The sequence below is a fragment of the Bicyclus anynana genome, chromosome 8, assembly GCF_947172395.1.
Source record: "Bicyclus anynana chromosome 8, ilBicAnyn1.1, whole genome shotgun sequence".
NCBI lineage: Eukaryota > Metazoa > Arthropoda > Insecta > Lepidoptera > Nymphalidae > Bicyclus > Bicyclus anynana.
In genome coordinates this window covers 16,119,379-16,145,667 of record NC_069090.1, presented here as the reverse complement: position 1 = coordinate 16,145,667, position 26,289 = coordinate 16,119,379, and the positions used below count along the sequence as shown (strand labels likewise).

The following is a 26,289-nucleotide window of genomic DNA, read 5'->3' as shown; positions in this document are numbered from 1 at the left end:
GCTACAGTAAATTTAATTTTTGATGTCTAATATTACGTATATGGCTGTAATAGTTTTATTGTATCGAGTATCGACGTTATATTCGTTAAAGATAAAAATTAATGATAAAAGTACCGTATCATCGATAAAGATAGATACCCAAGTACCATTGACGAATATGTTTAGCGTATCTATGCTTCAGTACAGATTTTCAATAAACATATGGAAATAAAAGCAACTGCGTTTAGTTCCATAGACATTACGAAAAGTTCCCAATCAATTAAAAAAAAGAGAATATCAAAATAAATATTAGGCGATATTTTACGCAAGCACTTACAAGTTACATTGGATGGTTGTTATCTAATCGTTTAGATAGTCATCAGTTTTAGGAATTATGTTCAATGTAGAATGAAAAAAATTACCTAACGTTAAAAAAGTTTAATCAATTTTATGTTTGTAATTTACTAACTATTTTGAGATCGTCTCTAAGTAAAATCCATACCAGTATTAAGATAATCCTAGAATATTTTTAATATTATAGTATGCGCATTATCATCTGAGTCGTCCGGTCATAAAAGTCAAAAAAGATAGGAATGTGCAGCGCGCCTACCTGCGCACCCTAATTATCGATAAACGGCTACCTGCGCACGTGCTAATGATGAGTCAATAATGATTTGGACGATTCTGATTGGTCGGTTTCTAATGTAATTGCATTGCGTATTTTTTTTGCTATAAATGTGTTTACTGCAATTAAATAAATACATTCATGTGTTACTCGTTGCGCACTATGGATACTAATATATAATAAATTTGGCAGAAGACGAAGATTCTGATGATGAAGACTCAGATGAAGATTAATTTTATTTAGTTAATAATTATATAATATGAAATATGTATTATATTAAATCAAATATTGTTAATTTTTTTAATTTTGTGAACAAGATACGATAATAAACTTTACTTATCGATAATATGTCTTTCATTGTTACACCCTTCACTAGACGGCTCCATAAGACCCATAAGTGCAAGCGAGATAGATATAGAGAAATGATTTATGGCCCTAAGACTCAGTTGTTAATGCTATTAGTATAGTGATTAACGATGAAGTTTCAGGTATTTGGGCGAGTTGCTATGTCAGTGTAACATTGATCATCATTTCTAATAAATCATAAATTACAATAATTAGAAATGCCGCAATATTCAGTAAAACAAATTGCGTCAACACTTTACCATATTTGGAAAACTATCTTCGTCCGATTTATCATGTTATACCGTGAAATTGGTATAACGAAGATTGGTATAGTGAATTCATGATCCTGAGCTGCGTATACCACTGTGCCAATATTTTTTTATTGAATGCCAAGTTAGACATTGACTTTAATTTATCATGATGTTAATTGACGATGATGTCTAGATAAGATGGAAGCAGATTACTTGGAAGAGTTAAGACTACATGCCTCTGACGGTTTCTACGAAGCACCATACTAGAACGTTAAAGCTCTTGGCGGTACTTTGGCCAGCACAGTAGTAACAATCCACGATGGATACATAACACCATACCAGTCCCTGTAGCCAAGTGGCATGACAATTCTCTTTCTACGATCGCAAACGCTCGAAAACTAGAAAAATATATAGCAGAATAAGAAAAATATATAGAATGGCAGACCTGAGCCAATTTAGAAAATATAAAATCTAAAATTGACCCAAGTTGGGTATAGAACGCAGGAATATATTGAAAACTACAAGAACTATGCCAAAGACGTCGTCTAAACAAAATTAAGTGGAAAATGCTCATACGTTTAACAAAAGTAAAATGTTGGGATCCAAAGAAGCTTCTCAGCTTCGACGGTGAAGACGAATGACTTTTTTCGGTCGGGCTTCGTTTACTCTTCATATTCACTTCGAAGTGTATTCCTTGTAAGAACATCCAGTCACTTTGCATCCCAGTCGACATTTTAACGCACTTCGTAATAAGTTCCGCTTATAGTCAACAAATTCGCATTTTATTCTCAACAAAACACATTGTGTGTATTTTTAAGTAATCTAAATCAAAATTAATGTAATTCACGTTTTTATACTGTAATTTTACTGTATTTTTTTAATATGTTAATTTTAGTTTAGTTAATATTTTTTTGACTAAATTATAGGTAATTTGTAACATGTTGTTAAACTATGTACGTAAAATTATTTAGGGAAAGTTGTACTCGTATCATATAATTGAGTTAAAAAGTCATTCATGGAATCAGTTATTAGGTGTCTTTAAATTACTGTTCATTTAGCACATAATTAGAATGCTACAAATGTTTAAAAACACAGTTTTTTTTTGGAAAACAATTCTCAATCGCGTCGCGAGAATCATATTGTGACTCAATTTAATTTCATCCACTGTTTATAGAATAGTTATTAACATGTAAACAAAATTCCACAAGAGTTTTATATAAAATATTTATTTCGTGTTTTTTCAAGCACATTTATTTCCATCCACAACACTTTTTTATCAAATTCCCTTCAAAAAATGTTTATAGTCTTCACTTGTATTTCACTTTAGTTGCAAAAAATTGGATTTTTTTTTAAAAGCACCGTTTGTTTTTTTCGATATATTGGATCCAGTGTGATGACCGCTGGTTAGTGTATCACTGACAAATAATCTAAATTATATCAATAAGGCACGTTATCTGATAACTGACAAAACGACCGCAATATCGAACAGTTATCTGAGATAGCAATTAATAGCATAAACTTAACAAGTTCAAATGTACCTACTTTAGGTTATCATAAAATTAAACTATCTCTTTTTAAATAATATATTTGAGATCCCCTTAATTACCTCTTTTATTTGATTGACAGTGCAATTTGCAAAAAAAAAACAGTTTTTTTTATTTTGCCTCTCTAAAGTGACCCTCATATTTCGATATCGACTATTTATGTCACACCTTTGCATTTGTGTCATAGGATTTGATATTTCAACTCTATTGTATTCATATTTATTTAGTTTTTTTTTTCATATTTAATGGTCCAGTAGATTTGGAGAAAATTTACTGTGACAGACGCGAGTAATCTTTTATGGGTACCGTTTTGTACGCGTGTACGTATGTTGGGAACCCTAAAAATATCCAAATCTTTATCAATAAATAGAACCTTCGCAATGTGAAATCGAATCTGAATTATCTCGGATTAGGTGAGATTTAGTTAGATGGATGTAACGGAAAAAAAAAACAATTTTATTCCATTAATTTGGACCTTTACCAACTTTGATTAGAACTTTTCAATATCTTTTACTCTAGACTGAATGAGGTCTAATTTTGAAAATATACCGAAAAACATGTAATCGCGGACAGTTGTCGTCCGCGATTACATGTTTTTCGGTATATTTTCTGTATCTTTAATTGAATTGAATGTAATAATTATCTTACTTGAATCCAGACGATTGATTCCATTCACACATCCACAGGTCAACATCACTTGTAACGTATGACTAACTATGTACTCACAACATATTCAATAACACTTATTTAAATCTTAAGTTAAAACAATGGCTAATAATTATTACTTAAATAAAATTAATAAAAAAAAATATTCAATAATTTTTTAAACAATGCCAGATTTTGAAAACTTCTCTGTGCTCATCATTTAGAACTAGATAAACACACAAAAACAGTATGTAAATTAATAATTTCTATTTATTTTATAGGTTTTCATTAAGCCCAAAGGAATGGGTAACTATCTTAAGGACTTTTTAACTCATAATTTGTATAAAGTTAACTTTAATTCGCAGTTAAACCTTAAAACTCAGTAACTTAACATTAACTGGCATAGCTATGACTACATCATGGCATGACATTTAACTGAACGAGGAAAAATTAATATTAATTGAACACTTTACCGGGAAGTGTTCGTCATTGGTAATATCTCAACGAAAACTGGGAATACAACACTTATAGTTTTTTTTTGAATAGTCATAAATGTTGAATTGAATAAATATTTGAATCATTAATTCTAAGGCAGCATCCACATCTGATGTAAAGTCATTTGGACTTGGTTTATACTACAGTCGTTATGTCGGAGAATTCAGCTTAGAAAAGCAAATGAACGGAGAAAGCTGAATTTTGGATATTTGGAATTCTCGACCAAGATTTCCTATGTGATTTTTTTTTAAAAAAGGTTTGAATTTAGTTTTTCAATAGCTCGGTTCTTCGTTGCGATACGAAGAAGTTGGTTCAATATTTTTGTGTCGCTCTTTATAAGATCCATATCCAAAATTCAGAATTATCAGTTTATTTGTATTTCCAAATGGATAATTAATAATAATAAGTGGACTGTTATTTATTTTCTATGTATACTTAACTTTTAACCGCCTTCATTAAGAGGTTCGGTATTGGATCCATATGTATGTTTGTGTATTCGTGTTTTTGTCAAACTACTACCTATAGTAGAAGCAAAGGCTAATAAACTTACACCCTTCCTAAAGTAAGGTATATCTGGTTAACGCATCTAAGTCCAATAGGTGCGAACAAAAAACAACGGGTAAGCACTCAGAGTGCCGAAAGAAGTGAAAACTTGAAGATTTTTTTTTCCTTAAAAAGAATATTTGCCATATTTTTTATAATATGACCAATATTCCCGTTCCCCTCGGAAAAGTCGGGAAAGACTGTGCTAAGAGTGGGTACGACAATAGACCAAAGACCAATAGGCAATAGACCGCTCTTACCGTTAAGCTATTGATTAACGTTGTGCATTTTTGAATATTTAGAAATCGTTAGGGAATTATTTGAAAGGAAAGCTGGTGAATGTGTTACGAAAAGAGTAATCAGGCGAGGCGAACGAATGTTGAGAGGGAAAGCTATTACGCACGCTTGACTTAGGAGTAAGTTGGTGGATGTGTTACGAAAAGTGTAATCGGGCGACACGAACGAACGTTGAGAGGTAGAGCTATTACGCATGGTTCACTTGAAGAGTAATCTGGTAAATGAGTTACACAAAATGTAATCGGGCGAGACGAACGGACGTTGAGAGGGAGAGCTACGCACGCATCACTTGAAGAGTAAGCTGGTGAATATTGGATAGAAGCAGGCGTTACTTTGCGGAAGTTCATCATGATTATATAATGATTTATTTATTTTGCTATCATCCGCGAAAAGTCGACGAAACCATGCGACAACGTCACCCAGGTCCGACAAAATACTCTCTACGTACGTTTCACCCCGAAACCAAAGCATCCTTAGGAGATGTTGACTCTACAACGTGCAATTGCAAAGACTTTGCAATTGCACGTTGTAGAGTCAACATCGCAGATGATAGCAAAATAAATAAATCATTATATAAGCTGGTGAATGTGTACGAAAAGTGTAATCGGACTGGACGAACGGTGTATATAACAACAGTCATTTTGGTACCAATTTTGCAACGTGATTCATGAGTTAGCGCCGGTTGAGTTTACATTTTGGTGGTTATAGAGCGGTCGAAGTCTTGCGAATTTTTGATTAGAATCACGTGAGTCTGTCGCGAGCTTATAATTTTTTACCAATCCCAAAAAAGGTGCTCAACGCTGCTAAAGAATTGCTCTTCAAAAAAATTATAATTTTTCTCAAACTTTTCTGACCCTCCGGTGGCTAACACTAAAACTAACGTCACGGAGTTCGCCATTTTGCAAAACATTATACTAAAACCTCAGACCAGTTACAAAATGGACCAGTATCGCTCCCAAATTCACCAACAAAATTGTCTGTCATTTTTTGAGAGGAGGTAAACTTACACATTGAACTACACAAACCGTCATTTTTGGAGATCTTTACACGACGAAAACGATAATAATGAAATCATCGATTCTATAGAAAGTTTTAATAAAATCGTTATATCGTTGATCTTATACTTTGACAGAGGGGAAATGTCTAGCGAAGCTGGTCCTTTTATAATTGATCTGAGTAGTAAATGCGCGACACCAGCGACACCCTCACTGGGTCAGTAAATTCATGGGTCTTTATCAGCAATTTGCAACGCCATCTCGTAGTAATATCTCAAGATACAGTGGTACTTCAAAGCTCTACAAGATGGCGCTAAAATAATAAACCCCTTGCTAAAAATAGGGAATACGGTTGAAAAAAAAAACTAACACACTATCCATACTATATCAGTACTTAAAATAAGTGTTAGTAAAGTGAAGGTAGTACAAACCTTTTTGCTTGCTCCTTGTAGCGTGTCGCGACACCGGCGGGGTTCGGCCGAGGCTTTCTAAGTCTGTGTTGCTACTTTGGTACGGACTGGGGCGATCGTCCAACGGTGGTGGGCCCTGGGAAGAAAGTACCTTATTACCGCTTTGTGGGTCTAACAGCTTAATAGCCTTAATAACTAAACAATTAAGCGTGTAGTGTGTTTTTTATACTAATATTTTAATAGAGTAAATAGGCACCGAAAACATTTAACTAATTAAAAAATCACTTTTTTTATTTTTATTTCTTTCAAGTTAGCCCTTGACTACAATCTCATCTGATGGTAAGTGATGATGCAATCGAAGATAAAAGTGGGCTAACTTGTTAGGAGGAGGATGAAAATCCACACCCCTTTCGGTATCTGCACGACATCGTACCGGAAAGCTAAATCGCTTGGCGGTACATCTTTGTCGGTAGGGTGGTAACTAGTCACGGTCGAAGCCTCCCGCCAGGCAAAACTAATCACTAATGTAACTTCTTTACCATAGGCTTTTTTATACTCATATTCCCACGGTAATTGATCAAAGTAGATCACCATTTGTGTGTACATTTGTACACACAAATTTCCATAATTATAATTTTATTTTGGCATAATTATCTATTTTTAAAGTAAATAATGTAATTTAATATTCAGTGTCAAATATCAAGCATCTACCTGTGATACCGTTATCAATAACGGGCAAAAACAAGCAAAAAAAATCACGTTTTTTGTGTGGAAGCGCCTCCGGAAGTGATTTCTAGTAATTAGTATATGTTGTCATAAACTCAACGGCTAAAAACTACAATTGTCTAACTATCTTGGTTCATAAAATACATTCCGGTGACAGACGGACGGACGGACAGCAGAATCTTACTAATAGGGATATAGATGTACAAGAAGCTAAAATACTCACAAGTTTATATATGACATTCTGTATGCATTTCAAGAGTCGTATGGCACCTTCCTCAGTGAACTCCTGCAGTAGATACTGATCATGTTCCACGGTCAGCAGCAGAGACCGCATGTACCTGAGGGGAAAAGCACGTTCAGTGGCGTAGCCTGACTGGCTGGGCCCACGGCTTCGTACTAAAAGGGGCCTCGTTAGGCATTGCTGGGCTGATTTGGCTTTTTGCGGGGCTGTTTGGCATTTTAAACAATTTCAAAAATGAGGAGGCTCTACTCTACTGCTAGCGTCAGTTTTACACTTCATATCCATGATATCAGACATTTATCCATGATATCAGTAAATGGGGTGTAAGGGGGAGGCTAATACCAGTCAGCCTCCCCAACTGCCAACCTCACTTGCTCGTGGTGCACCCTGCAGATGGACCGACGAGGCTCTGGCGACCGATAAATGACGGTATAACATTTTCAATTCAGCTAGACTTCATAAGTATCACAGACCGGTGTCGGGCAGCAGCACCTCTGCGTGAAGTCTAGGATTGCGAATGACCAACCCGCATGCCCAGCGTGGTCATTCTATGGGTATCAACCTTCATGGATAAAGCCAAAAATAAGCCCATAGCCTAGTCCCCTAGTCCCCGGTGGCCCCGCTATTCCTGGTTCTGTCAGCGGTTGTGGTAACGGCGGGGCAAGAGTGTCAAGAGTCTCCAGGGGAGATTCCGCTGACCCCGCACCCAAAATTCAGATTCGAGCTCTCGGGCCAGTAGACCTAACACGCGACCAAAGACATATATCATGAAGAGAAATAGAGAAGTGTCAATGGCGGCGGAATAGTCCCAGTCCCATCTCTTTCGTCCTATCGCAATGAAAGAGATATTTTCGGTAGGGCCGCTATCGAATGATATATATTTGTCATATATCATATTGACCTAAGATATTTCGATGGTCGCTTAGGCATAAATGGCTATTGCCAGATGTAAGTCTTTAGTTACGCTACTGAAATATGTTTAGGATAGTCAATCACCTCCTAGTATGCTGTTGTATGCACTGCACGACGTGCGCGTTTAGTAGAGGCAGCTCTAGCTCCGCGCGCGGGGCTGTCGGGCTCGGCGGCGTGTTGGTCGGTTTTAGCAACCTCTGGAACAATACGAGTATCATCATTATCATCATCATCATCAACATCATCATCATCATCACTATCACTATCTTTAGGCCGGTGGACATCCACTATTGCCGCTGTAAGGTTTTCTTAACAACATTACATCTGCATTCAGCGACTACGTAAATAGTTTCAAGAGTAAGGTTTCTAAAATGCTTATGGATAAATGTTTCTATAACTTAAATGAGTATTTAAATTACAAATTTTAATGATATTCTTTTTTTTTTTTTTTGACGTATGATAAATATTTTGACATAATTTTAATTGACATTTTAACATTTCACTGGTAATAATTACTTGACTTTGCACTAAATTTAACAAGGTTTAATAATTTTGACAGTATATATTATGACTATTATTTTATTTTATCTGTCACAGTAGTTTTGAGTTACATTTGTCATAATCATTGAATCTTAAAATGTTAAATTGTATAAGCTATTACATATGTTTTCTTTTTTATTTGTTTGCTTTTAAATTAGGATTATACATAGTCTATTTAAATTTTTCATACACCAAATTATTATGGTAGAGAGTGTCAGGGTCTTATTATATTTAAGTAATCTTTGTAAACCTGCTTTCTGATGAATAAATAAATTATTATTATTATTATTATTATTATTACGTCACATTTAGAACGTGTTCCTTGTATGTTTAGCAAATTGATGCTTTGCATATAGACGACGGTCAGTGTTTATCTGTTGCTATATTTTTATAATAATGTGAAAAGGTGATAACAAAACGAATACCTATTTGTTGTGAGTTTTTTTGAGTTCCGAACCCTGCAGGCAGAGAGCTATAGGCTTTAAGTTTCACACAAAAAGTTCTATAAACTTTTCAACAAACATTGTACAAATTACACGTTGGTCTCAACAAAAAAGTACAAGACAATTAGGTGCATCCGTTCTGAATCACTTCAGACTGAATTCACAGAAACTCTACATTATAAAGTTTTAATAAAAAGGAGGAAAGACCTGCACTGTTTCTCAATAATTATAATTTTTATTTTACTTGAAAAACATTAGTTTCTTTTAAATATTGGATAGAAGCAGGTGTCACTTTGCGGAAGTTCATCATGATTATATAATGATTTATTTATTTTGCTATCATCCGCGAAAAGCCGACGAAGATGTTGATGACTCTACAACGTGAAATTGCACTTTGTAGAGTCAACATCTCCTGAGGATGCTCCGGTTTCGGGGTGAAACGTACGTAGAGAGTATTTTGTCGGACCTGGGTGACGTTGTCGCATGGGTTCGTCGGCTTTTCGCGGATGATAGCAAAATAAATAAATCATTTTATGAACATTTTTTAAAGGTAATAAAAATAGCTCCTTATAAAATTGTGATTTTCAATTGAAGCAAAGAAGCTTACCGTCGCCTCATAACTGCGCTGATCCTTGTAGAAGCTGAGCTTGTTCGGCGTGAGGATCATGTAGCTGTCCGTCCAGTTCTTCTTGCTCTTCTTGCCGCCCTCCATGAACTTGGTGCGCTTCACCGGCCCTTCTAATATTACTGGCGCCTGGAATTACATAGAGACGAATATTTTAGCTTTCCATGGATTCCCGTTCGAAGGTCGGTTCCATCATGTGGTCGAGAGAAAAACTTCGAGCAGAGTTCGGGACATGTGACCTTAGGGTGTAGGATTAAGGAATTAATTAAACCTACCACCCATAATAACATTAGAAACGTGATTATTTTCTCAGAGACTTCTACACCTCGGGCCTGCTTCTCGTGCTCTTAAAATCATATACGCCCACATGAGGGCGTTACCGCCCAAGTAGAGAACCTATGAATTAGTCTATAGGTTCCCTACTTGGCAAAAAATGCCCAAAGTCGTTTCAGACTTTTGGATAGACAGTATAAAACCCCGCTTATATATCATAAGTACCATAAGTGATTTTTGTTCTGTGATAAAACCCAGAAATTCATGTGGCCTTGAGATATCATAGACGAGTTGTGAACCAATTAATTGACTCCATTAAGTAGTTGATTGACGCCCTAAATAATACTACCACACTTGAATAAATCCGCAGAAGTGTTACCGACATAGCTCAACGAGTTGCAACACTGAAGCAACACATAAATCGCAGAGCCGACGTAGGAGTCCCAAGGTGCTGGAAAGGCGACCACAGAGAGGAAACCAGTGTTGTGCCTCTCTTGATGGGTCGATAACATTCAGTGAATTAGAGAGAAACGCTTGACGTAAGCGGCTCAAGACTGATGTTTAGAAGTCATTACAAGGTACCTATATTCAACAGTGGACTTCCACCGGCTGACAATGATCATAATGATTAAGCATTTCCTAGCTAGCTGTGAGCCGTGATAGCCAAGTGGATATGACCTCTGCCTCCGAATCCGGACGGTGCAGGTTCAAATCCAATCCAGGACATGCACTTCCAACTTTTCAGTAATGTGCGTTTTAAGAAATTAAATATCATGTGTCTCAAACGGTTACGGAAAAACACCGTAAGGAAACCTAAGAATTCTCTAAATTCTCTGCGTGTGTGAAGTCTGCCAATCCGCATTGAGCTAGCGTGGTGGACTATTGGCCTAACCCCTCTCATTCTGAGAGACTTGAGGTCAGCAGTGAGCCGTGGGTTGAAAATTATAATGATGACTTCCTAGCTTACCTCTATAGGTGGGTGCATCAATATCTTAGGGTTGGTGACCACTGGTGGCCTGGGCCTCTGTTTGGGTGCCACCATGGACCTGGACTTCCTCTCCTTCTTGGCCCCCGGCTCTCTCTCTCTGACCTCCACATCTAGACTGTCGCCTGATGAGGAGGGCGGCAGCTGGAGATGGTTGGGCCTCCGTGCTACAGCCAGAAAGTTTTCTGTTGAACCACCTGGAAAAAGAGAATTATTTTTGAGTGTTTCATATGAGGAATCTGATGGCTTCGAAATTTTAACGATACGATCAATAGGTACTTTGTTACTTTGTTTGTTTTTTTATTATGTAGGTGTACCTTCTTTTGATTTAAACACATTTGTCAAATCTCAACTAGACATCACTAATTCAAAAGTGTAGATTGAACAAAAGATAGAAGCGCTTGACTAGGTTTGTGGAGGTTTTTAAAGTGTTACAAGGGATCCGATCCTATTGAATACGTTGGTATTTTGACACAAATCAAAGGAGTTTCTAAACAAAAACACAAAAACACAAATCAAAGAAGATCTAAACGTTGCAGTAAAAGTATCTTGTATGAAAAAATTGTGTTCTTGCGTATAATATAAAGTATTATTAAGTATATTCTTGGGTGAAAAATGAGTAACTAGTCAGGTGAAGGTGAACGATTCCAATAATATATTCAAGTAGATGCGAATATGCAATCAATCCTACATTTTACGTATGAACCTACTACATAGATGCGTGTTGTAATGGTTATTAATGCCTCTGTCGTGTAATGAGGGCCATTGCTATTGTCTTTGAATAGTATAGCAGACACGACACAGTGAATTGAGGTACTAAATCCACGCTTATTTCTGCCGTTGCTGGGTTTTGGTCTAAAGGATATATAGTTGCCAAATCAACCAGAGTGTTGAGGCGATTCAGTCCACTTGCGTTGCAATAACAATCGCTGTAGAGGTGAAGTGCTACAATTAGGTAGTATCAACCGGATTTTGCGATAGGGCTGGACAAACGTCTAAAGTCACAAGCGTCCACTAGTAATTAATATTTTTAACCTCCATGATATTATCAACTTGCTACGCTACTGGCTGAAATCCCTTTGATAGTATTTGGTGTATCAGTAAGTTGGGGCCGATATTTAAATGAATTTTAGGTCTGTTCTCTTTAGTATTAGTATTTTGTATTTGACACTAACATACTCGTAGATAATAAGGTAATAACAATGTATGGGTCAACGACCTGAAATAAATAGATTTTATTTTTATTTATTTAATACGGGTTGTCAGGATAAAATATGTCACTCCAGCCTATTTGAATGAGTACCTACTGTTTACCAACAAACAAATTAAAAATGAGGGTATAAATCACTAGTCATTACACACCTAATAATAATTATAATTAACTTGTTCTTAAATTAATCAAAATAAATTTGATTAGCTTAGAACAATTAGATATTGTTAAAATATTTTATGTAATATTATAAGCAAACCATACATAGTTTAAAATAATAGTTGAAATAAATAAGTTATGAAATGACATGCGTTTTCTACCTTAATTTCTAATTTCTTTGTTGCTAAACAGTACTCATCAATAAAGGCTGTAGTATAAGCTGCTGAGCTTCTTGACGTCTCTTCTCGATGGAATCTGTTTTCCACAGGTTTCAATGATATTCTTGATTTATCACAAATATGACTTGGAATTGATTTTGAATAGTTACCTAGTCGTTTGTGCGCCCAAAACGGCGGGCTCTCGCAGTTGGAGTTGTTGAAGCTGCGCGCGATGTCCGCGCGACTGCGCTCCGACGTCGGCGACCAGTTCCACGAGCGGTCCGGCACGTCCTGCAGCCGGTCCTGACAACGGTACAACGAACGAGATCATGAATATGCACTTTTGGCGAATTTCAAATTTCAAATACATCGTCAAAGGTAACATAACTCTTTTGATAAACCAAAGTATGCATTAGCAACATCGATATAAAACCTAGAAGCCAGGGTAGGACTATAAGCTGACAAACTTTCTACTATCCTATAATGACATACTCGTATACCTTGCTAATCATCGATCGTAGATCGTTAGATGGGCCTTAAATTGTCATCAGTTCTACCTAGTTCTGTTCTATCTAGTTGTCACTAGTATCTCATTATAGGAAAGTAGAAAGTTTGTCAGGTCCTAGTGTCCTACCCTGGGTCCTAAGGCTATGGACTCTGGAAACCTGCTAGCTTCCAAAGCTATGATGGTCCAATATCCAATTAGCCGGCTTACTTTACCAGATGGCTGAAACATAATATACCTACACTAAGAGCTATTCAAGACCCAGTTTGATAAAGTTTCCTGAAGAAATCTCACCTGATGGTTAGTGATGGAAGCGGGCTAATTTATTAGGAGGAGGATGAAAATCCACACCCCTTTCGGTTTCTACACGACATCGTACCGGAACGATAAATCGCTTCCTCCCACCAACCAGACCTCGACCAATTAAGAAAACCTCAATCGGCCCAGCCGGGGATCGAATCCAGGACCTCCGTCTCGTAAATCCACTGCGCATACCACGGAGGCCGTCAAAAGAACTACTAAGAAATTCTTTGAAGAAATTATAACTCAGTCTTTCATAGTCCGACCTTAGATCCGAATTCGCATACCACTGGACCAAGATTCAAACCCAGGACTTTCCAACCCGTATAAGTTCGTTGGTCTAGTTAGTTAGACCATCAGTAGTTAGCAATATTACGCGCAAGCCCGTAATTGTGATGACGTGTTACGCCCACAGATTTTCATCGTTTCCCGACAACCTACTATACATATATACATTTACATACATACATACATACACGTTACGAAACTTTACCTCGCGAAACCACGTCTTGGTACGTTTCAAATGAAACATTTTTACACTACACAATAAAACTGGTCCTTGTCACCATTTTGTTTTGATCACTACAAAGCTAATTTCGATGGGGAAAAATAATTATTATATTAATTCCGTTTAATAATAACACAACATGACACACCGACATTCGTGAGCGAACAACACTCGCGCACTGATATTGCGTAGTGTTGTAACGTTTTCGACATCGATATTTTATCGCGGTTGCCGGTAACCGTAATTATACATAGTACGTGCGGTTGCAAAATGAGTTATTGCCCATTTTATTGGGTTGAACGATGTATCTGTAATACAATTTATAAGCAACTCGACCTGGATTGTTAGGTTGCAAAAGTTATATGCTTTGAAGATGGTTTTTTATCAGTGTAGCATACCGTACCAATAAAAACTATCTTCAATTAGCTTCACACTTTATATTCGCGATTTTAGACTGTACTTTTGCAACGTTTTGGTAAACATAGCCAGTTTCTCTGGTAGCTTGCTTGGATTTTTGAATTCCTGAATTCTGACCGGCAACCCAGTCCACCCAAGTTTGATACATTTGTGCTTTATTTTATATTAAAATAAGACAGATTTTAAAATTAAGCATTGTTATATACACAGAAATTTAGTTTTAAAAATCTTTTACTAATATAGGATATTAGTTGACTAGAACTAAAACTAGAATTGGTCGAAAAATACATCTAAATACATATTTACAAAAACAATTACATCATCAAGGTTTTTACAATATAAATTGTCTTTAATTATATTTTATAATTTGACTTGGTAGATATAATTTACACTACTACCAGTCCATATGTAAATTGAACCAGCTCTTTAGCATTCATACAATAGATAATTCATACAGCAATTGAAAAGTTACCGCGAAATACTGACTCAACGATAGGGCAGTGCGTAGTCGAGTATATCGATACACTGATTCGACTCCATCCGAAATATCGATAAAATGATATCGATGGATTGCGCATCACCATTCGCCTCTTATCTTTGGTCGGTCGACGAATCGACGTTAGAAAACGTTCGCCCTCCTTATCTTGGTTTATTACGCGCACTGATTATATTGGTATTCAATGAAACCCACATGCATACGGATTGTAAAAAACAATGCGTAATCATAACGTAGGAGGAGTAGTAGACCTATTTGTAAAACAAAACTTTTGCTTTTTTTTACTTAAACGCCGTAAAAAACCGGCATATCGAGATGTAATTAATGCCTATTCAAATAATACAAACAAACAATCAAATCTTTCCTCTTTATAATATTAGTACCTATAGTCTATAGATAAGTTTCTTCGCTACGTCTATCAGTCTGTCTGTCCTCTGACCAAAAAACCACTAAAAGATATTCCATTTTCATCAATAGATAGTGATTCATGAGAAAGGTTTAGGCATATTATACCACCATTATTACCAATTATAATAGTTAAACAAAAACAAACATTGATATTTCCTTTTTAAGTAAATAATATAGTTTCCTTCATCCAGTGTTGTGGATCATCGCTTAGTTATTTGGTTGTGATTCATAATAAATACATTAATTGTTCAATTTCTTACATTAATTGTTAATAAATACATTAATTGTTCAACAGAAACCACAACAACTAATACTACTCAGTGGTCTAGTATAACAGTGTAAGATTTAAGGGGTTCTTAAACGTCCCCAGAGGGTAGATCTTTTGTCTAATCAGTTCCTAAATATTATAGGTAAAGTATATATGTTTGTTTGTTTGTTACGCTAACCTAAACCAATGGAAAGATACATTATCGGCGAGTAACATTGGATATATTTTTCCCGTAGCGCGTATTTGGCTATATTTTAGCCAGTACTCCCACAGGAACGGGTACTACGCGAGTGAAATCGCGAGTCAATATTTAAATTAACATACACGTCCTAAAGCATACTTAAGTTTATTTTAGCATATTTTGATTGCGGTAAAAATTTGTTATTACAAAATTGGACTGCATTGAACTACTTGTTTCATTTATTTCAAGTTATGAGGATAAAATTATTAATAAGCCGCACTGCAGGACGAGAGGAAAACATGAGAAAAACATGCAGAATTAATATAAATTACAAAATATTAAACTACTAACTCCATCTATTAACGATTTGTTATACGTTTATAATATGGCGCGCAAATTAGATGGCGCTAGTTACAAGTGGTTTTGCAAAAACAATTAAATTTTGACCATTGAGGAAGTATCGTTAAAAACGTCCTAAAATTAAAAAACGGCACATGGCATTTATCCCACGGATAACTAACGACCATGTTAATTTATATAAAAATGTGCTTAAATAATAGCGTTTTATTTTTTAAACTATCTGCAGAAATAAAAATTACTTATTGAATCCAAAAATTAAGTTTCAATACTTAATATATCATCATCTGAAAATTCCATAGACTTAATATTTCGTTATGAAGGGGAAATCTGTTGCTCGGAGGAATTACTTTCCTATAATTTTCATAAGACAGAAACAGACTCCTAGAAATTATAAATATCCTATCCTTAATAAAGATTAACGATAGTTAAGTATTAAGGTTGGAACATATTTAACACCGAATTTCCGAGCTATTCTCCTAGCACTATAAAAGTGAGGTTTTTTAGAATTCATTGAAGATGATACAAATTCATATTTCGAACTTCATTGAACGACGCCATTAAAATTCGCACCAATTCATTCAAGACCGGATGCGTGTGTTGGCGCGAATTCCATTTTCAAACGACATTGTATGTTCACATAACTCAACACAATTAGGAGTCCCTACAGACTATCGGAACGTTAAATTATAAGAAGTGCACTGCTAGAAAAAATATATACCCTTTTAATTCTGTGATAAAAACACAATATCTCAAAGATACTAAAATATATAATATCGTCTGTTTAAAGTCAAATTTTTATATGATATTTTTATGGATTTTTGTACATTCCCCCAGATAAGATCAATTATTTTTTTTATTGTCAGAATATGCATAACTTCAACGTTATCCATCGATATATGAGATTTGTGTTTAGAGAGATCGTGTAAAGCTCTACAGTGTGTGACGGCCCTTAATTAAGCTATCTACCATATTTGGTGACCAAAGAACATTTGACTCACACTGGACTGTTTGCAAATTATATGCCGTCCCTTTCCCGCTAGTTTAATATCCGTTTTATACTTACATTCTATCCTTTTTCAAGTGCTGGTTGATTGATTGTACGTATAAGGTTTGATTTGTAACACGTAGACTTTTGATTGAATAATTAAAACTACTGAATCATCTTCAATCAGCGACTGTCGAAAGATCGAGGAGGTCGACATTCGAGGACCATGGGACACCAGAGTCCAAAGCTTTTCGAATTATGTGCCGAAACACAGATTAATAAATAATTTAAAAAAACTTTGTGAAGTATATTACCTATTCAGTGATTCCCAGATTTAATTAATTAACGACAAAACATAGCTATGAGGATATTTATAATACTATATTGTAATATATGTGATAGTGTCACAAGTTATAACGCATCCTGTTTCCCTGTCAACGCGGAGCAAGTCTCTTTACCACGTTTCACAAAATAAAAAGTATAACAAAATGGCAACTAAACAAACTCTTTTATCTAAAAAGAATATTAGTCATGTACGGTACCTATATTAAACATGGCCGGCCCTTCAAAAGAGCTAATAAAAAGCACGGTATACTTCAGAAGGTCGAACAACTTCAAAAGTCAAACAGCTACTGAAGTTACACTGCGTAGATTCGTTCGTGCTTGAGAAGGCCTAGCGAGGTAGAACCTTGCTGCTTGGGATTCGGGGGACCATTAGGCTAGAGTCTTACCGAAATTACTATCATTATAGCATTGCCGAAAGCTTGCTGTCGGTTTTCTAATTCTAAAGACTTTGTACAAGAATTTTCCGATCTAGTTCTGTCACCCGTCCATTATTGGACCGCCATGCTGGCGGGCGGCGGTCCCTGCTGTACAACTCGCACTGCTCGTGATCCACTGCAACAACAGACGATCCCTCACCTCGGTGTACATAGGTATCTGCGGCCGAGGGTCCCGGCGCGCGGGCGGGCGGTACTGCGTGATGCGCGGGATGACCAGCGGCGGTCGGCGGTCCCTGCTGTACAACTCGCACTCCTCGGGCGTGATCCACTGCAACAACAGACAGACTATTTCATTATACTAGTAGTTAATGCTATAAAAATATGACTCATCTGATCTTAAAGTAGTCTGTAACAGATAATCGCCTCGCAACTTGCAAAACTTAGAACACGCTAGTTCGTCACTACTGGCGTATAATAATTGGTTTTTAATGTTTTTCTTAACTAGGGGCGTAGTTACCGCCGTATCAGCCGTATCAATGATACGGGGCCCCTGGACTACTGGGGCCCCTTACGTGTGAAAACAATAATAAGTAAAATGTAATCCACATCTCACCTAATCTGATGCTCCCCGGGAAAAGAAACATAAAAAACTGCAGAGTTTTCACTTCAGAAATGACAAAAGTATCCTACATATGATAAATCACTCACAATTTATTTTAACCGAGAATTTTTGTTTTCTTTATGAGTAAGCGTTACCCTTTATTTGCGCCCCCCCCCCCCAACTAATTTTGATACAAAATAAGCTCTAAGGCTCTAGGGCTAGGCTAGGCTCTAAGGCACGCTACGCCACTGTTTTTAACAGAAATAGTAGTTACTAGAAACACACAAACTTGACGTTTCTAAAACTTATAATATTAACGAATTTGATTGGATAAAGCTAGATAAGATAACGAAATAAATAAGTTTAATAGAGAAAAGCTTCGACCTAAGTTCGCATCGCAGGCAGACTGGCACTTTAAATTAATTTTATTTATGAATACCTAAGAGTTAAGACTCCGGATGCAGTACAAAGAACTTTGATCTCGTAACCTAAGCTTTGTGAAAGCGCGATCTGTTCGCTGCAGTTAATGAGATTAAACTAAAGCTCCGGCTTGAAGTACGGTAAAAGCTCATAATATCGATGACTATCAGATAAAGCAACTCAGAACCCCATTTATTCACAGACTTGATTTACAAATATCATTTTGAATACCAATATTAGCCTTGGTTGCAATTGTAGTCTATTTTATTGAAAAAAATGTTGAAAGTTATTGCATATTTTGACCTCTTTCTCAGTCAAAACTTAAATTTTTTTACACTGCACTTTGCTGTTTTACCTCTCGGATACGGATAATTAAATGGAAATATACTTTACAAAGATTTAGCCCCTTAAGCTACCAAACAAGTTAAGAAACTTCCGCTTGGCCATTGGATCAAAGGATACGGAAGGCAGTACGAGTCCTAGAGACTTAAGTATTGTGAGGAGGTTCACTCTGAAGCCCTGACCACCGGTAGATTGGGCCCCAAAAGTCAATTTATAAAAATTTAATAACAAAAGAGGAAAAACATACAGATGCAGATTATTTAAACATATAGCTGATGCAGCACGATATCACCAGCGTGGTTCCCGTTACCGTAGGAATACGGGGATAATATATAGCCTATAGTCTTCCTCGATAAATGGACTATCTAACGCTGAAAGAATTTTCCAAATCGGACCAGTAGTTCCTGAGATTAGCGCGTTCAAACAAATAAACAAACTCTTCAGCTTTATAGTAATGTGCCTTTATATTAATGTGCCCCATCTCACTATTCCCCACCCGTAACGCCATCTAGCGTCATCACAAATTGACCGAACCAACAATAGTCGAGTGACGTCATATCCTTTTCAGACTAATCTTTCCTAACTATATTATTAAATATGTGTTACATACCTACTCGTACCGAGCCACATACGAAGCCGATCGGCCATGAAATGCAATAGATGTAAGCCGCGAATGTAAACACAAACTCTAGCACAACCAGTCAGAGATCGTGCCTGTATGCGCACAGCTGTCGCGGGACTGGTAACTGGTTGTTGGCGACACCGGGTCTGCGTTTGTATTTGCCGACTGTGACACTTACGAGATCGGCACATTCCTGAGTTGAGACCTTAACGTAGAGTTATTAAATTGACTCATGGAGCGAATACTTTGGTTTTCATACAGAATATAAAACGCTTAACGTCTACTTCTTATATCCGTGTAGATAATTTAGTGAAACGTATGAAAATACGTCTTGTTCACGAGATTACAATTTACGGTTCCCTGTTGAGCACGTCTCCTCTTAAAATAAGAGGTTGGGCTAATAGTCCATCACGGCTGTGAATGTAGGTACTAGAGAATTAAGAAAATTCTCTGATATGCCGGTTTCCTTACGATGTTTTTCCTTCACCGTTTGAGACACGTGATATTTGTATGATCATATAATATGATGATGATATGATTGATATGTAATATGAAGAAATCGTTACGTAGCGATAAGACCGCCTTTTGTATCCTACTTCTATTCTATACTTTTTTCTTTCTTGTTATTTGTTTTTTCTTATGTTGTGGTGTACAAATAAAGTATAAATAAATATATATTTTATTTCTTAAAATGCACATAACTGAAAAGTTGGAGGTGCATGACCGGATTCGAATCTGCGCCCTCCGAATGAAGGCAGAGGACATAATAACATAGAGCGCTATCACGGGTCTTATTTCTGACATAATATGAATACTTAGAATCAAAAGTATGAATATCATATTTAATATCAACTACACAGTTGTAAGTACTTGCAATATTACAATGATATTTAGAAGTCAGCGCTCGCTCAGACGAGTTCCGGTGACGTTGTCTGCTTATTAAAATTTCAGTTCCGGGTTCGATTCTCCGGCGTGATATCATTGCGAGTAATAGCATTTTTGCCCACGTATGTACCTACTGTTTGATTTAATTGTATTGTTGTTTAAAGTAATTTGTTTTTCTTTGTTATGTTTGTTGTATAACCTATCTATGAGACGCGCTATGAACTGTCCATTACGTAGTATTTTTTTTAATTCTTCACAAGTTAGCCGTTGTTAGCCCTTGACTACAATCTCACCTGATGGTAGCGGGCCAATTAAGAAAACCTCGTCTTGTAAATCCACCACCACCGTCAAAATTAAACCTTCTAACGGCTAAACCAGTAGGGGAGCCGAAGAGGGAATTTTGCAGTTACTCTAGCGCGGCAGATGAATATAAGGAATGCACGTTGCTCAGTACCTCCACCAAGTAGCCACCAAGAGCCCTCAGGTGTGTACGTTTAGTGCAACGAAAAAAAAAGTATAAAACCATTTATTCTTTCTATCATCTAATCTACCAAATCTAATCGCATGACGCTTTAGTAATTGCAAATTTAGCAAATATTTAGACTTTGAATCAGAATAATATGTCACTTTTTATCCCCGAAAAAGCCATGGTTTGCATAGTGTAGCAAAAAAAAGAACACAGACGCGACTAAAATAAAAAGCAATAAAAAAGCTTAGATTACTCATCTGTCGTGATGACATCCCAATTCCGTTGGGTTTAGCGTTACATCCGGGGGCGGCTCACCAGGTCAAGGTCGTCATGGCAACGGAACTGTGGGCGCTGTACAACCGGTTAATACCTACTACGTTTACGTTATCTTGGATTGCGTGACTCATTGATTGTCTAACACAATATTTGGACTTTCGCGTTAGACACAAGTAATTTTTGCAATTCATTTTAGTTATTCCATCGGCGACGGAACGAGCTATGTTAGGAGTATCTCTGCGTGATCGAATCAGAAATGAGGAGATCCGCAGAAGAACCAAAGTCACCGACATAGCTCAACGAGTTGCGAAGCTGAAGTGACAATGGACGGGGCACACAGTTCGAAGAGCCGATGGACGATGGGATCCCAAAGTGCTAGAATGGACCCCGCACTACTAAAAGGCCTATATCCTGCAGTGGACGTCCATCGGCTGATATGATGATGATGAGTTATTTGTGTATGGTTTTGAAATGCTCATGTTATTGTCGTATGAAATATGAAATGAGTATGTAAGAAGAAGTCTGAAAGTGGCTCCAGTGACAGAAAAGATGAGGAGGAACTAGTAGAAAACATAATATTCGCAAGTATATGTGCAAAGGCGGTCTTATTGTCTATAGCAATATTTGCCAGACAACCTTTGGATAAAGGATGGGACATCCATGCTCATGGCAAATATTTCCCAATTGTGGAAATCGAACACACGGCCGTAGATGCAGATAGTAGGCACACTACCCACTGCACCACCGGGTCGTAAAGATGGGAGCAGACAAAAAATATTAAATAAATACCTACTTATTCATCATCATTCGCTATTTCCCAGCACTTGGCCTTAATTTATCTCAGTCTATACTTGATTCGTGATTGACCTCAGAGTCAATGTGAATGAACGAACCATTCATTCATTGCAGCCATCTCCCTCTAACTCGCGGGCTATACATGGTGTGCGAGCGAGAGGTGTGAAACGGCGGAAATGAACGCAATGAGATAAATTAAAGAATGGATACGAACAAGATGTTAATTGTTTTAAACGGTAGAAAGTTGAGTTTGTTCGTTGAGTCAGAGTTTTGTTACAGATTACCGATTTGTTTACTGGCTTACAAAAAAGTGGTTGTGTATTTAATCTATATCTAAGTAGGTGTGTTTGTTTACAACTTACTTGAAACTACTTTACTAAGTTTTCGATTCAGACGGCAAACGTTTTTCAAATAAAAGTAAAGGGTACCTCCCTTTACAATTAAAAAGTGGCTGCAGCACTGCTGGTGCAGGCAGAATGACAGGCAATGCATAGCAGTGAGTTATAGCGCACCGTTTACTCGCTTACGAATTTGTGTGTTTGACTACTTTATTGCAGAAAGAGGTTTCTGTCTGTTACTCTATGTTTTCTGTGCCTAGGAAAAAAGTTATTTTTTTTTTTTCTTTTAAAAAAATATTTGATCCAAAACACAATTATATCCCTAATATACAAAGTAGGTACTTATTCTGTGTCCATAATTAAAACTATATGTACATTGGTGGATACATTTTCCATGTAGGAGGAGCGGGAGGCAACTGCAAGATGCATAACATCCTATATCCTACACCATCTCGGCCTTGTTTTCAATTTACAACTAATATCTACTTATGAAGTACAAGAATGGTTGTAACTGTTTATTTATATACAAGGTTCCAGATATTTTATACTAGTGTATTAAAACTGAGGCGGACAAATGTGCACAATTCGCTTAAATTCATTTACCTAGTCCCATAATAAAAAAGTTATTTGAACACACAATACCTATGAAAGTTAACCACGATCTTTAAATGAAAAGCATAATAATTCTGTTTAAAAAACTCAAAACAAATGACAATAAAAAAGAAAAAATAAAACTAAAAATTTGCATTTAAAGGCGGCCTTATTGCTAAGAAATGAAATACCACGTGTCTCAAACGTTAAAAGAAACACATCGTGAGGAAACCTGCATTCGTGTGTGAAGTTTGCCAATCTGCATTAGGCCAGCGTGGTGGACTAAATTGGCCTAACCCTTCTCATTTTGAGAGGAGACTCGTGCTCAACAGTAAGCCGAATATGGGTTGTTAATGATAATTAAGATTGCTATAAGTAATCTCTGACATGCTTTTAATGATGAAAAAGCCCTTATTTAAGTTTTAGTATCTTGGTACTATGACAGGGAGACTCTGGATGCTGGCGGCTCGAGATCGTTGTGCTTGGAGGTCCTTGCAAGAGGCCTACGTCCAGCTGTGGACGTCTATCGGCTGATAAGGTAAGGTATCTTGGTACTATTGCCAAAACTTTTTCTGAAGCCAAAACTATAGTTTATGCTTCCGTATAAGCATCGAATTATCCTAATAAAGTGATTGGAAAACTAATTACCATGTAACGGCGTTCAATCAGCCGTGGCCAATGCATATTTACAGCCGCCATTTTAATTTCAAATCGGTGGATTATCACGAATAGACGATGACGTTTCGATTTTAATTGCGTTAACTATTTGCACAGTTTTGTTAAGCAAATTGGGCAATTAAAAAATAAACGCCGTTAAAGAACGGTAATTAAAATGGTAATTCTTTTTTTTAAACAGTTTTAGGAATACATCCTAACTAATACAATAAATGCAAATGAATTAGTTTGTTAGGTTTGTTAGATTGTGTTGTAGAAAAAGTTCACTTAATAAAGTCTATATAACAACGAAAATAAACTTTAAAAATAATAAAAACAACATAAACCTATATAGCAAACTTAGTAGTAACTAGCCCTGAGCAGAGCCATTATCGAAAAAAATATTCTTGTATGAAAGATATATCTTATGTTACTACTTATCAGAAGAAGAAGTAATACTTTATTGTACACAAAAATACAAAAAAAAAATAACTTAAACTAACAAATTAGCATGCAAAACCGGCTTTATTGCTATAAGCAATCTTTACCACGAGGTGGTGAAACTAGCCCTTAATTATCCTAGATTTTCTAGTAGGATATCATCCTGAACACAAGACTCTTTATCCAATGAAAAGGTCGAATAATCGAATCAAATACCTATTTGAATCCCGCTGAAAAAAACGAAAACAAAACCATCAAAGTAAGCCCATTTATGTAGCAATCACAACAAAGTTTCAAAGCAATTTGTCTGCGTCCGTCAGCAATCAGCGTTTAGAGCCATCACTATTTACGAGTAAGTGCTGGTTGAACAAACAAACAGCGTGTCATAACACTTCACTGAGGGCTATGAGATGTACCTATTGATCTACACTTTGAAGTTTAGCCGTGGGTTTGAAATCATTGCTCTTCATATATAAACATTGTTTCACCATTTTAATTTTCACACGCATGATTCTCGTTCAAGTGGGAATACGGGGATAATATAATATAGCATATAGCCTTCCTCGATAATGGGCTATCTAACACTGAAAGAATTTATTAAATCGGACCAGTTGTTCCTGAGATTAGCGTGTTCCTATCAAACAAACTCTTCAGCTTTATAATATAAAGTATAGATTGGTATTTAGTATTTACTATATACATAATTGCTAAAACAACTCTTTTGCACATAATCGTAAGCCATGTGGTGTAACAATGTAAATTCATTGCGCACGTGTCACTACAGTTTCTATTCAACAGATAACACGAAAGTTCCAATTAGGTATATTTTTATACTAAATAGAAATAAATCAATTCTTATTAACATTCTAGATCCAAATTTACTTTATATCTGCAATTATTTACCTATTGAAAAATTTAATGAAAAAAGGATATTTTTTGTAGGGAGTGGCCCATGTGGGATCGGATCATATCCTGGATTTGACTTTGAGTCATATGCAGTACTGAGCTTTTTAAAAAAAAAGTATGACAACAAGTAAGCGATAGATAATAAAAGACTAGCTGAAACTGCGCGGTTTCACTCGCGTGGTTTTTGTAACCGTAGGAATACGGGGATAATATAATATAGCCTATAGCCTTTCTCGATAATTGGGCTATCTAATACTGAAAGAACTTTTCAAATCGGACCAGTAGTTCCTGAGATTAGCGCGTTCAAGCAAACAAACAAACTCTTATATTATTAGTATATAAGCTTTATAATATTAGTATAGATTCATTATATTAAAAGAATTCGATAAGTGCGTTTAGATTAGTAGGAATTTGTTTTAATTTCATCACAAATGATTAATGCAGTGTTGATAGGACGGCGACCGCGCGACGCCGCGTGACACAACCAGTGACATCATAATAACTGCACATAGAGGTATTACGATCAGAAACGCAATTCTTAATTGATTAGTCAAGCAGACATAAAAAGCTAAGATCACTTGCACATAAATAACCAAATGATAAGTCATAATAGCTGACATTTTATAAGATTACTAGCGAAACCGGCAGGCGTTGGCCTTCCCGGAGCTTTGTTTCGATAGTCTGCAATGAGAGATCAACTGGAGCCAGTAATTTTTAGCCTAAGTAGCTTCGGATCAAAGTTCGTAGATTCGAGTTTTGGGTCGATCTATAAAAAACTGTATTTTTTTAGTAAACATTTTCAGCCCGTAGTCGAGAATTTTGTGGTGTTACACGACCAGTGCGTTACGTCATCGGTCTCGATTAATATCAATATCTAATAGTGTAAAAGTAAATGTGATCGTCACAATACTCACCCTTAGCCCGCAAACCCATTGCATTGCAATGGAGCAACCTTGTAATGGAGCAAGGTGCTAATCTCCAAATCTTATCTCCTATTTTAACATCCCAAGCTAACAGTACATAACCAATATGAAGTTTTATCAGAGGCCCTGACATTTCACATACTGTCAAACAGACCACCTGAATTTCGCTTCTACACATAATACCTCTATGAAACAGGATTAATAACAATAATTAATATAAGTTCCTAAGGACATAACGCCTTGCCGTTTGGCAAATGACTCATGTTACTCGTAGTCTGTGGTTTATTTTTAACCGACTTCCAAAAAGGAGGAGGTTCTACGTTCGGCTGTATGTATGTTTTTTTTTTTTTTTTTTTTTTTATGTATGTCCAGCGATAATTCCGTCAATTATGGACCGATTTTGAAAATTCTTTTTTTGTTTTGTAGGGTTTACTTCCAGGGTGGTCCCATTTTTTTCATGTCAGGATCTGATGAT

The 26,289-nt window shown here is 36.3% G+C and overlaps 1 protein-coding gene across 2 annotated transcripts in view; it reads right to left on the bottom strand.

The window, feature by feature from the left end:
* The window catches only part of LOC112045923 (rho GTPase-activating protein 9), a 56,322-nt gene that overhangs the window by 9,965 nt on the left and 20,068 nt on the right, over positions 1-26,289 (bottom strand). For both annotated transcript variants that reach the window (XM_052882761.1, XM_024082314.2), the window contains exons 2-8: positions 17,751-17,879; positions 12,572-12,704; positions 10,857-11,071; positions 9,599-9,745; positions 8,093-8,205; positions 7,079-7,193; positions 6,151-6,265 (exon numbers count right to left, since the gene is read on the bottom strand). In XM_052882761.1, the coding sequence (XP_052738721.1) occupies positions 6,151-6,265; positions 7,079-7,193; positions 8,093-8,205; positions 9,599-9,745; positions 10,857-11,071; positions 12,572-12,704; positions 17,751-17,879 (967 nt within the window). The remainder of the gene's footprint in view (positions 1-6,150; positions 6,266-7,078; positions 7,194-8,092; positions 8,206-9,598; positions 9,746-10,856; positions 11,072-12,571; positions 12,705-17,750; positions 17,880-26,289) is intronic.